The sequence below is a fragment of the Schistocerca serialis genome, chromosome 3, assembly GCF_023864345.2.
Source record: "Schistocerca serialis cubense isolate TAMUIC-IGC-003099 chromosome 3, iqSchSeri2.2, whole genome shotgun sequence".
In the NCBI taxonomy this organism is placed as follows: Eukaryota; Metazoa; Arthropoda; class Insecta; order Orthoptera; family Acrididae; genus Schistocerca; species Schistocerca serialis.
In genome coordinates, this window is record NC_064640.1 from 313,758,343 (window position 1) to 313,772,782 (window position 14,440).

Genomic DNA, 14,440 nt, shown 5'->3' on the forward strand with positions numbered 1-14,440 from the left:
TAGTATTCCACTACAACTACATGCTAAAGAAGCGTATGTCTCATAACTTGTTACGCTTCAGTTTTGTACTGCTGTTGTGGTTAACCACACTTAACGGCATAGCGTCCCTCGTTGACTGTGCGTGTCCACCACAAAGGACTGAAAATAATTGTATACAGATGTTTCTTTTTGTGTGCAAAATTGTCTGTACTGTGTAACAGCTTGGACACGCCTTCTTAATTTCACGTGTCTCATACAACTCTCAAAATGATCGAACGATTAATAATAATGATAATAATAATAAATTTGCCTCTCTCGTACGAAGTGCTATAGCCCCTTGAGTCCTTGACCATATTCATTTTCTTCTTTGCTTGTCGAAAGTTGTTTTCATATCGATTCAAGAAATATATCACAAAATCCGGAATCTAATCGATTGTATATGATGATATGTTTGCGATATATGGCAGGAAATTGAAAGGTGGATATGTTTGCACGAATGTTGCCAAAAAAATTAAATATAAATAAAATGTGGATACAAGTGAAACAGAAGACTATACGATACATGTAATAGATTCTTTAAACTCTCTCATAATGGGACATACACTTAATATTTGTTATATCATCTTATATCCCAAATATTTGTGAGAAACAATTGCACTTTGCCCCGACAGTGTATTTTTGTTAATCTCCCATAGAAACAAGCATGAAAATAACCGTTGCGACCTTCAGTGAGGGAAATTGTATCACTGTTGAAATTAACTAATCGTTGTTGAATGTGAGGGCTGTTTGTATTCTGTTATCTGTCGTTATCTTAGTTGCGTGACACAGCATAGAAGAATTAGCACGGATTCGAAAGTAATTGCAACCATGAGGACACAGATATTTCGTGCAGTTATTATGGGTGCCCCTGCATCTGGGAAGGGTACTATTTCTTCAAGGATTGTAAAATACTTCGAAGTGAAACATTTGTCAAGTGGGGACATGTTGCGGACCCACATTCTGAATAACACAGGTAACACTTAAAAGTATTTATCGTAAGAACACACTAACGTAAGACATTTGTTTTGTAACCAGATAGTGGTCAATTTCTCACATTTATGGGCTCGTAAATTATATATCACTGTTCGATTGTATTAAGTACCACTGTAGAGCTAAAATATAGCCATTGCTTTGTTAAAACCTCTAACTTGTTTCTAAATGATGGAGCCACGGAAGTGTAACATGAGCCTTCGTTGAACCATTTTTATGGCAATACAGTCATAAAAATGTAGGTATATAAGTGATCGTTGTATGTTGTGGGAAAAACGTTATAACAAGGCTTCCAAAAGTTCAGTATAGAGAAGTTTTATTTCCTCTTAATTTCGTGATATACAACTGCCAACTGTATCCATTTCCATGCTGCAATACCACAAATGTGATATGAAATAATATTTATTCTAATGCTTGAATCTGAGAGGAGTAACAATTTTTCTTTCCCCACCACCACTGTGTGTGTTGCTTCACAAAATGTGAAAACAATGAAGTATAATATGTTCTTGTAGAAACTGTTATCCTACTTTCATTTTCAAGCATGTGGTGGTATATTCTGTGATAGATTATAAATTTTCATATTGTAAACATCCATCGTTCCTCTACCATCAGTGTGATCAATGTGAAGTGTGTTTGAACAACACCAGTGCAATAACACAGTATGCCCTCCATTGTCACAGATCTGAATGCACTTTGGAGTAAAGCTAGTGGCTAGTTTACTCTATTTAAAATGTTTGGCTCACACACAATACAGCACCACAAATTCAGTCAGACTAGTGATTTATTATCAATGTTAGATGTAGTATTACTTTGTAATCTTTCAGAAATTAAAATTGCTCAGGATAATTTGATGAAGCTGTGCAAAGCCCATAACTGACATAAACTACTCACAGGTCATTCACAAAAACAAGAGGGACTAAACAGGAACCAGATTCTATCAGTTTTGCTAATGTGTACCTGCTTATAGTACAATTTTCTGTGCACTGTGTAATTTACCAATGGAAAATGATGCAAAGATAATGATAGAGGACTGATGATTCATGGAATCAATGAAGTAGAATGTGCAGATCAAAGAAGCTGTAAGGGATGTTCCTTGCTCTAAGAGACCATTTCATGTAGGTGAAGTTGTGCTAAATAAGGAAGGTTTTTGTAGTAATGTACTGAGCTTGATGGAACAGTGTTAAAGTAAACGATCTTTCATTCAGCAGGAACAGGATTCGGTTCCTTGGCCAACCATTCACGTGTCAGTTTTCTTGTAGTCTCTGTAAATCACTTAAGACAAATATTGGATTGTTTTCTTGGAGAGTACACAATTTTTTCCTGAACCCAGTAATGTCCACTCTGACCTTGTTTTCCGGGACTAGTGCAGCAGGGGATACAACCCGTCGGCTTTGGACATTGACGTCACAAGTCGCCAATCGCGAAGCGATTCTTCTTAGTGTTGTAGCTCCCTTCAGTGGCTGATAAGTGTTTTTTGGCTTTTTAAAAAAAAAATCTCACGAGATAGAATAAACAGATCCACTTTATTAAGCAATCAGTAAAAAAAACGAAACTGAAACATAACAGCAAAAGCGAAAATGGTAAACTGCTATCTGGCGACTTGTGACGTCATTGTCCAAAGCCGACGGGTTGTATCCCCTGCTGCACTAGACCCTGTTTTCCACCTGTGACTAGGAATATACAACAACCCCCTACGTGTCGCTCTTGTATGGATTGTAAGGACGAGTTTGGAGTAATTACAGTACACACAGAGGCATCTGAACAGTCGTTCTTTTCTCCCCATGCTCCATATGTAAATGGAACAAGAAGAAAACTGTGTGTGTAGGAGGAGGAGTTGACAAGGGTTACCCATGAGTTTGATCTTCTCTCCTCCTAGGGGGAATGTCTGTTCCTAGTGCTTAAATATTTTCTTGAAAAACTTGCAAGAAATTCACATGGATGGTTAGTAGAGAGGATGTATTGGGCCTTCCACTTTACTTTCATTTCGTTGTGGTTATTTGTAGGCACATTTCAGTAAAGGAAAATCTGTGATCAATAATTAGCAGACACTGAATGCAGTAGGCATTCTATTTGAATTGTTCTATGGGAAGCTGTGTGTGTATCACAATCTAGTAGTTACATACCCTATAACTCGTCTGCAGCATTACATTTGTTAAATAATGTCAAAGAACATTCAATAGATTAGAAATTATTCAGAAATCTCAGAATGAATTTCAGTTTCTTACCAGAATGGAAACAGCAGACAAAAATAGAATTCGTACCAATTTTGAACTTCAAAGGTTGATCATCAGATGACAGTGTGTCTTTTATTTAGTGCGTTCTACATTTTGATGTTAATAGAGGGATGTTATTTCATTTGGACTGTTCTGTCCTACTGTTGTCAATGTTGTGTGTACTGGTGGTGGATAATGCTAAAGGAAGAAATTGGAATTTCTTTTATACCTGCCTAGTAACAAACTATAACAAGCCTTCGTGATTCTTAATGAACAAATGAATTCTTGGGGATGCTACTCAGGTGGAAAATACTTCCCTGTTCCCGAAAGACTGTGTCTGATACTGTGATGTTGAATGAAAATTGGTTACTTCTCAGAGTCCTAATGGGGACCAGCATCAGATTGTCAGCAACAAAATTATATATTCTCTGTATATAATTTGAACTGCCATCTGATGATGGACCTTTCAAGTTGGAAACCAATCATGATTTTTTAAAAATAATAAAAGTAAATAATACAACATGCGTACTGTTTCAGTGTTATTCAAAAAATTCACATGTGGTCACACATCCATAGTCTCATAGTGTGAGTATTCAACAAAACACTTTATTGAAGGAGTTGGTGATTACAATTATTTTTACATTGTGGGTCACTCCACACAACAGTTGCTTATGCTTTCTTATATACATTGGTGTGTATAACTTAAGGAAAGAAATATCTTTAGCATGATGTCACAGCCGAGTGCATGGGTCGATGAAACTTGGACCATACGTAGAAAAATCTGCTACGGTTGAGTACAGAACATAACTAAAGGAAATATGCAATAAGATGAACAGAAATGATACTTTCATTCAAAGACAATAATTACACTGAAGTTAATGTGATTTGTCATGAACAATCTATGTATTCAAATATAATCTTCTGGGTCTGTTACTTCCCAGTGCAGGGTTGCCCCAGTTCTGGAAATCAGAGAATTTCAGACATGTCAGGGAAATATCAGGGAAATTTGAAAAAAAAAAAAATCACTGGAAGAATCTCATTTTTGTCTTAATAGATGAAATTGTTTCTTACTGAGATGTTATGCACTCTTGCTGGCTGGGCGCAGCTGAGTATGTGTGCCACTTCCCTACTCCCGCATTCTTGCTGCTTCTCCCCTCCGTACTATTCCCTCAGCTTGCAGTCAGTGCTGCCACCACTTCTTGCCATTAGCCTAGGAGCTGCCAACGGAGGTAGGGAGATGTGAGGAGTGGTTTGTTTGGATCTGATTCTCAGAAACTGTTGAAACAACGGTTGGAGATGGTGGTCATGTGTGCACAAGTTGTATCTGAGTGATTGTGTAACACAGGCTGTGGCCAAAAATTTAGTTGTGATAGTGTGATTGTCTTTTCTTTATGTGCCTATCTGTGGCTCAGCGATCATTTTTTGGTGAGTTGCTACCTGTCCTCATGAGTATTGATGCTCAGGGTATTCGCACAAGTTATCTATTAGGCCTACATGGATTGATAACTGTGGTCTCATTTCTTCAACGTGGTGTCTGTGATATATGAATAGTTGGCCACATGAATGGACTTCCATGACAGGCCAAAACTGCAGGCCATTTCTGTAGGTATCTCTAAAGGATCAGGCATACCGATCTGAAGCCCATCATTTCCCACTAATGTGCAGGTCCTGCCAATCGGATCTAGCCTCCCCAGTCTGCCCGCAGGCCAGATCTGTTTATGTGTGACTACTGTGTTGGATTTTCATTGTTTATTCATGGACCCAGGACTGTGGTGCTCCTCGGTAGGACCACGGGCAATGGATTTCAGGAATTGCGGCGGTCTCACCACAAGTACATTGCAGAGTGCAACATTTTATTTATTCTAATACATTTTGGCACTTCAAAAGTAGTTTATATATTAGAAAATATGGATAATAAGAAGAAGAAAATTGTGGCAGTTTGTACGCTATGTACTCACATATTTCTTAAAAGAAAAACCACACAAAATCTGTAAAATAATAGACATAACACAGTGGGTAATAACCAACAATAATGAACATAACAGAATATTGACAGTCACCTATAGTATTGGTTTACACAACTCTTCCCTGCCTTATACACTTCTTTCAAGAGGCTACTTTTTTGTGAGCTTGTGTCTGAAATCAATGAAGGTATTTTAAATCTGTCTTGCGACACAAATGAAATGTGTATTTTTGCCACCAAATGTGTTTTGTTTTATTGAAATAAAATAACATCAGTGGTCTTAATGAAACATGTATACCATTTGGCTTGTTTTCTCCATCTAAAAACAGTTAATTACAGATGATGTTGATTTTAGTACATAAGATTTTTGCTCACACATTTAAAAATACAGAAGTCCCTACATTTTTTCAACTTGTGTCTTTATTTACACGTGAGGTCTCAAAATTTGTCGGGGAAAAATGCTAAAACTTGTCTGGAAATCAGGGAATTTCACTTGGGAAACTTGTGGCAATCCTGTAATAATACAATTTTCATAAACAACGGGAAGTTTTCCTCAGTTATATTTTACTTAATTGCAACTACAAAGGAAATTTGTAAACAATCTTGGAAGATTTTCAACATGAATTTCTTTTTTAATTTATTTTTCGATTCTGTTTAACAGTTTCATACCTAGTTTATAGTTAACACTTCTAGGAGACTGGACACACTTTTGTCAGAACTTCTGAACCATGTTTGGGAAACTGAGGCATTGTTCCCATCTGCTTGCGCTTAACCTAACTATGCATTAATAAAGAGAAATCGTTGCTAGAAATTAAATCTGAGCATTGCATTAAGAAACTGTTTTCGTCTTACTTCATATTTCACATATAAAATTAGCTGGAAAGCTTCTGTATAAAAGAAGTGGCTTCTTGTTCAATTGTCTTGAACAATTATGTCACCACACTATCTTTTATTTCTATGCTGTATGCATAGAGACCTGCTTGCTTTGAAAACTACATCTAGTCCCGTACTTAAGTAGAATCTTTAAGTTTTTGAATGTAGGTAATCAAATAATGTGCAAGCTGTATGGTTAATAAATAACTACAGTTTATCCTTAACTTTTATATAACCACTCTTTAACTGATAGACTGTTATTTGTATGGTTTAGGAACATAGGTATTCTTGTAATAAAAATTACATTTAGTCATCCATTAACATGAATCTTCAATTTTTGAATGTAGGCAGTCCAAGTACTCTTTCCTCATGTAATATTGGGATCCAATTATAAAGAATTACATGTAATGAAGCTCTAGGCCCCTCTCGACCCTCCTTCCTTGGCCATCGGCCTTGCCCCCTCCCCCCCCCCCCCTACTGCCCCCCCTCCCTCAGGTCCTCACCAATTCCCGAAACACCCCATTCAGCCCTCACTGCCTCCTCACATACCTCCCACCCTTCTCTTGTCCATCCACCATTGACGTCTCCCCCCTCAACTTTTGCCACTCGCACCCCACCGTGGCTGTACCCCCTCGCAGGTCTACCTCCCGCAACCACCATCACTCTCGGCCCTCGCCCCACCTTTTCTTGGCCCTTGACCCGCCCACTCTCGGCCCTCACCCCGCCCACTCTTGCCCACCCCCCATTCTTGCCCTTCACCCTCCCACACTCTCAGCCTTCACCCTCCCACACTTGGCTCTCACACTCGGCCCTCGCCCTCCCATACTCGGCCCTCGCCCTCCTTCACTCGGCCCTCGCCCTCCCACACTCGGCCCTCGCCCTCCCACGCTCGGCCCTCGCCCCCACACACTCGGCCCTCGCCCCCCGCCCAATCTTGGCCCTGACACCCCAACTCCCGCCCCTCACTCCCCCATCCTGACTCTTGGCCCTCACCTGCCCCTCTATGCCCTTACTCCAACCCCCACGACCCTCGTCCCTCACTCCCCCCCCCTCCAACGCTTGTCCGTCATCCATCCCCCACTGCCCACGCTCGGCCCTCACCGATCACAACCAGGACCCCCCCCCCCCCCCCGCCCCCCCGGCGCTCGGTCCTCATCCATTCCCCCCTGACCTCCCCCCCCCCCCCCCCCCGATGCTAAGCGTAGCCATCATCTTAGCACTCATCCATCATCCATCATCCATCCCCCCTCCCCCAAACACCAAACACTCGGCCCTCATCCAAACCCCCCCCCCCCCCAACCCCTCCGAGACTAACCTTGGCCCTCGTCCGTTCTCTCCCCCCCAACGCTAACACTTGGCACTCATCCATGCCCCCTCGACTCTCAGCCCTAATCCCAACCCCGAGTCTCAGCTCTCACCCACCCACCCACCCCCCCCCCCCCTCTCCCCCCTCTCCCCCCTCCCCCCCACTCTTGGCGCAGATCCCCTACACGATGGCCCCTGCCCCCCCAACTAGTTGGCACAGATCCCCTACACGATGGCCCCTGCCCCCCAACCAGTCAACGCAGATCCCCACATGACGGCCGCTGCCCCCCAACCAGTCGGTGCAGATCCCCTACTTGTTGGCACCTGCCCCCCAACCAGTTGACACAGATCCCCTACACGTCGGCCCCTACCCCCCAACCAGTTGACACATCCCCTACACGTCGGCACCTGCCCCCCAACCAGTTGACACAGATCCCCTACACGTCAACCCCTGCCCTCCAAACAGTTGGCGCGGATCCCCTACACGTCGGCCCCTGCCCCCAACCAGTTGGCGCAGATCCCCTTAACCAGTCAGTGCAGGCCTCCTACCTGTTGCCCCTGCCCCCGAAAGCCGTCGGCCCCTGCCCCCGAAAACCGTCGGCCCCTGCCCCCAAAAAAAACCGTCGGCCCCTGCCCTCGAAAACCGTCGGCCCCTGCCCCCCCAAGAACGTCGACCTCTGCCTCCCAAAGTGTTGCCCCCCCCCCCCCCCCCCTTCCGCGAGCCAGTGGCCCTGGTCCCAAGGCAACACTTTGGCCCTGCCCAAGCCGTCGGCCCTCCCCACCTGCCTTTTAGAGGACCGCGCCGCAATTGTTTTGGCACAGATAAAGGAAATCGCTTTGAGCACTGAAAAATAGTAGTAAATATTTGCATTATGACTCCGCTGAGTAGCTAAAGAAATATGGTCATTCACGTTGGATACACATGCAGTAAAAAGCAACAGAGGTAAGTACTTAGGGATGACAAGTGTAAAGGAGAAAAAGCACACATGATTAGGTCTTAATAATGAAATGAATATACTAACCTGTTAAATGAAGAACTTAGCAGAGGAAGAAAAACGGCTGCAGGAAATAGCTCATATGAAATAGTAAGTACTCATGAGTTTTTATTTACTGTGAAACCCTTCTGTAAATATATCAAAAATAAATAAATAAAATGGTTTTGTGAATTATGGTTGAGAAACGTAAATTTTTAAGGATTTCTGGTTTGGTTATCAGTACTAATTTTCTTGACAAATAAAAATAAATGTTGTGTGACTAGGGCCTCCCGTCAGGTAGACCGTTCGCCGGGTGCAAGTCTTTCGATTTGACGCCACTTCGGCGACTTGCACGTCGATGGGGGAGGAAATGGTGATGATTAGTACAATGCAACACCCAGTCCCTGAGCGGAGAAAATCTCCGACCCAGCCGGGAATCGAACCCGGGACCTTGGGATTGACATTCTGTCTCGCTGACCACTCAGCTACCGGCGGTGGACTTATGACAAATGATTCTATATATAAATTGAAGGTGGAGGAGGGGAGAAAGGAAAGGAAATGGAAGGAATTCATTATGTCCTTCCCTTTCTTCCTGCTTCCCCCACCACCTTCACTTTACATAATATATATATCACTGCTGCGGATCCTATGTGATGTCTGACTTTTCGGATGTGTCCAATATAACAGACTCCACAATTTCAAATAAATAATTCTTTATTAATCAAGAGACAAAGGTTTAAAATTTGCCTTTCAATATTCTCGTGTGATGTGTTTAACCTGTGTTTTGCTAAAATGTTGTTTGGAACTTTCTTGGAACAAATCTCTGTGCAAAAATAATTATTTTTTATTAGTTTCATTCTCAATGGAATATCTTGTTTTTATAGCTGCATAGTAGGAAGCACATTTCCTCTTTTGTGCCAGATGCATGACTGTTTGACTAAAATTACTCATTTTCTTTCTCTTTCCTATACACACACTAAAATATTTAACTAAGCTTTGCCACATGGAAACATTTTGGGCATGACTTATGTCTTTGTGTATCTATACATTGATTTTTTAAAATGGTGCCCTTTATAATGTTGTGTTGAAAGTTTTCATATTCCACTAGCTCTAGCTTCATTCACAACTGAATACATGTGCACTCTTGCAAGAGAGCATGTTCAAATTGTTGAAATGATTTAAAATTGGCCCTACATCAGTGATCTGTAGTTATTTTAAATGATAATTTTTAATGAAAATAATTTTGTGTAGGAACCTGTTTTACAAACTGAGAGTATTTTAATAGATGAGGCTCATGACCTAATTAACTTCTCCTCTTAAAGCAATGATATTTTAATGCAGAAACACTCTCACCAACAATATAGATTTTCTTTTTATAAAATGTTCATTCCTGAGAGTCATATAAAAGTCATTGAAAATTGCATTTCATATATTCACAACAGTCATATTCAGACCGAAAACTAATGTCACAGCACATTCATCACCTCCCAACATTTTGAAGAATGTATGTTTTAAGTTTAATTAATATACAATCCATGCTCCTTACCATGCAATTTGGTCTGAAGAAAATGATGACAATGTTTGGGACTGGCAATTGGAAATAACTATTATGTGATGATTGTCCTTCCTGTTAGTTAGTTACTTAGTATCATGTCAGATGAATGATTGTGATGTGTAATGAGGCCTATTACATTCAAAGAACAAACTAATTTGTGAGTATGGCTACATGTTGACCTTTTTTATTTTGATTTACTTACAGCTTATACAAGACAGTTTTGGTTCAGTTCCTGCCATACTAATGCAAAAATGTAGTGTAAGGAGTATGTCATCACACTGCCTTTGCAGTTTAGATCTGGTATGGTACATATATCCTTTCGTACCTTCTATGCATAACTGTTTATGTGCCAACACTAACTCAAACAATGTACATGAAAAATAAATGTGAAAAATTTTATCCTGTACACCATTAATATGATTTACAGTGACATTTGTTTGGAAATTGACACATGCAGAAGGCTACAACAGAAATTTTCAAAGTTTTCTTTTCTCACAAGAAAATGTCACAATTGAAAATGTCTTTAGTTTTGTGCTATAACATAAATCAGAGAAAAATTTTTGACTCCAAATAATTCACCAATAAGGTAAAACATTGTATTACATTAGTTTCACTTAAGAAGTAGCTTTACAGTAAATGTATCACTCTTCATTGTGCACCAAACACAGAGATGTTTGAAGGAACAATTACTAGTTCTGTGTCTGTCTGAATACCATGGAATCTTCTTCTTCGGTTATCAACCCACAGGTTGGTTGGCAGCAGCACGCCATTCCGTTCTTTTGTCAACTTTCTTCTTCATATCTGCATAGGTCTGGCACCCGATGTCATTTATTACTTGTTGAATGTAGCTTAATCTAGGTCGTCCTCGGCGAGTTCTTCCTTCAATGATTCCTTCTAATATTCATGGAATGATAGGGATTAAAAAGTGAGATGTAAATGGTTGTGCATTGGCTTCCTCCTCATGTAGAGTAGTAATGCCACATCTTTAAAAGGTGTTACAATAACAGAAAAATAAAAGAAGTACTTTTTTTCATTAATCAGCACATAGATACATGTGATTGTGAGCTAATACTATAAAATGTAAATGCCTGTTGTAATTATATGCAAATTGTTACTAGAAAACTTGCAGGCGTTTTCTTGGTATCCTGATTTTTTAGTATGTTATCTGTCAGGTAATAACCAACAGTTAATAATTGTAGTGAATTCCGTATAGATTTTGTAGTGACTTCTGCTTAAAAAAAATTGACCTGGAAATATGATTTGGCCCATACAGTTTTATATCAATAATTAATCATCCTTCAGGTGTTGTTGAAGGTGGCAGAACCTGTAATGATAATCTTTGCACAGGTGAAGCTAAGAGTGAGCTAGTAAATACATACTCGTTAGTGAATGGACTCATAGATTATGTTGCATTTTCAAGTGATATCAACTAGAAAGGCCTACCTCAGGCCATGAGCTGTGAGAGAAAGTAACTAAATAAGAAAGCTTATGTTGTTACTATGTTTTTTAAATGTAAATTACCTACCATTTAACACTAAAAAAGCTGCATTCGTACATTTTATAGCTGATACAGATATTGTAATTGATCCTAGGAGAAATACAGAAGCAAAAGACAATGCAAATAATCATACAGTGTAAGCTTTCATGACTGGTACTGACATAACTTAAAACTGCCCGGTGAGTAGGCCGTGGTCAATGTATAAAACTTTCTCGTAAAGATTTCTCTCTGACTGCGGGAGACATCTTCAGAGGTAAAGTGGTGAACTGCAACCAGAAATCGAGGGAGCAATGAGACTCTGGTAATGCCAACATTCTCAATTGAAAGTAATAAATCGTCATTCTTATGTTGCTATGTTCAGACCCACCAGGAAGATAAAAGAATGTTTTAAGATCAGCAAAAGATGTATGATATCCTTTGGTTACATAGGGCTTATATAAAATTTCTTGTAGTTGTGGATTGGTTTATATTGGTATCACAAAAAGAAGTGTTGACACCCATCTGGTTGAACACAAGAGGAATTGCTGTCTAGGACATACAGATAAATCCGCTGTAGCAGAATATCTTTACCAAGAGTGTGATCATGAAATAAAATTCACTGAGATGAGTGTCATATCGAAAACATTGCATTATCATGTGCATATGTACAGAGAGGCTATTGATATTTATAAACACTATAATAATTTTTAATGGAAAAGAGGAAGGGTTAAATTAGATAAAATTTGGATTTCAATATTGCAACAGAAGAGTGATGATCGATTACTTTCAATTGAGAATGTTGGCATTACCAGAGATAATCTCATAGCCGACGTCACATGATGGGCTGTGGTGCCCTCTACACTGCCCGTGTATTTGGCACTCCGTCAAGTTCTGGTTGCAGTTCACCACTTTACCTCTGAAGGTGTCTCCCACAGTTGGAGAGGAAACATTAGAAGAAAGTTTTAGGCATTGAACATGGTCTACTAACGTGGAACTTTTAAGTGATGTTAATGGCTTGATAAAAAGTATTGACTGGTTTTGTATAAATGATCTCTTAAAATAATAATAAAGGAAAATAAAAAGGTTCAGCTCATGACAAAAGGTTACGTATCAGTTATAAATTTTGTAGACTGACTAAAGTTAATAAGAAACAAAAAATTAGAATTTAATTAAAAAAAAAATGCCCTGGAGCTTTCCAAACAACCCCATTAAGGTACCTAATGCCTTGTAAATGTCTGAGAGTGAAAATGATTAGTTAAAATACCTTGCTTATTTTTTTCATTATTCCCAAGTAACTCATACTTAAGCAAGAAAATTTTCCTTACAAAAAAGGGTACCGTAAGGATGATATTTTGTTCTCATTCATCATCATTTTGTGGACAACTGTTTAATGAGTTGAATATTTTAAATATGTCATCACAGTACACTTAGTGTATTGCTAACTGTAGTGATAGTTTCAGTCTGCAATGCCTTCTCTTCTTAGGAGACTATGGACATAAGTATTCAGGCAACCCAACTAGTTCACTAGCAGTTTGACAGTCAATGGTATAAGATGCAAGCTAAGGTTGATAAGGTAATGTATAAGAACTGAGAAGGTCTCAGTGTTAGGTAGGAAGTCATAAGGGCAATGTTTAGTGGTACAGAACTATTTGGTTACCAAATATTTTTAGTCAAGTGATAGGGAATAGCCAGGTAAAGAAAGATTTATGCTTTGGAAAAAATCATGCTATTATACCTTAGTCTGCAGGCAACAATTTGGACTGTAACCCCAATTAGATGACTCCAGGTTGAGACTGCACTTCTCACTGCTGTGAAGATCACGGCACTTTGAATGTTATGACAAGTCATGTATGAAGTATTTTGTGGAAAGTGTTAATGCAGAGCATGGATATGCTTGTGTGTCATCTCTCATTAGTGTCAAATGCAGATTGTTCTACACCAGAATGCTTGTAATAAAGAGGCTACTTGCTTGAATAACTGCTACCAACATCCAGTCTGGTGGTAGCAGTATCCAGCCTGTCTCAATGATTTACAGACTTTTGACTTTTTTCCTCTCCTCCTCCTCCTCCTCATTTGTCTTCTGTCACCACCACCACCACCTTCTTCTTCTTCTTCTTCCCTCCAGGTAAATTCTAACAGACAGAGCCGCCCCCCCCCCTCCCCTCCCAGTGTCTCTCTCATTATCTTCTGGTGAAATGTCAAGATTATGCAGGTAATCTGAGCAACTGAGAGTTGAACAGTAGTTTGAACTCCCCACCACAGTTCACTAGGGGGAAGGGATGGTGAGAGACGGCCACTGTTCAGGTGTATATGTATGGGATGCCTGCATAATCTAGACATTTTTTCCAGATGATGATGAGTATGACACTAATCAAAAGTTCACACAGTTTCAGTGCAGCAATCCAGATGAAAGCTTGAGAGGATTTCATTATCAGTATATGCTGCAAAAATCTACAGTCATCGGAGTAAATCTGAAATATCGTTCATTTAGTATTTTCTATGAACACATAGCGAGCTTTATAAATAAAAATGATGAATTTATAATACAGGGAAACAAAAGTACAAACGCTGTTGGTATGCTTATCAGAATCTCGCTTGCTAATAACAGAAATTGAACAGATACATGTAGCCGGATACAAGGTACTATCATACAGTGTGCAGTTAGTAAAAGAAGAGGGGAAGTACCCATATATGCACAAATTTGTATTATGTCCCAGTGACTACAGATTAGTGAATATTATACTGAACAGTTTTTAGACTGACTGGCCCCAACCATCGATTTAAAAACATGTACATGGTACTACTGACAGTTCCATAAAACAGTTAGAGGGCACCTTGATGGTGTTCTGTAGACTGAACTGGGGACTAGTTATTTGTGGTGACTTTTCTATTAATTTTTGGTTTGGTGGTACTGATGAACACAGAGCTGTTTATGTCCAGCTTTGGATTATTTCCCATAGTGAAGTTCACAACCTAAATTGGAAGTCATAGTACGGAAGCCATTGACAGTTTTTTCTTAGCAATTTAGGTCTAGAAGTGATGATAAATCCCATATTTGAGCGCTAAGGTCAA

The 14,440-nt window shown here is 39.7% G+C and overlaps 1 protein-coding gene across 1 annotated transcript in view; it reads left to right on the top strand.

The window, feature by feature from the left end:
* Positions 1–520: 520 nt before the first annotated feature.
* The window catches only part of LOC126470124 (GTP:AMP phosphotransferase AK3, mitochondrial), an 81,807-nt gene continuing 67,887 nt past the window's right edge, over positions 521–14,440 (top strand). The window contains exon 1 of the mRNA XM_050097739.1: positions 521–991. Within this exon, the coding sequence (XP_049953696.1) occupies positions 847–991 (145 nt within the window). The 5' untranslated portion in view covers positions 521–846. The remainder of the gene's footprint in view (positions 992–14,440) is intronic.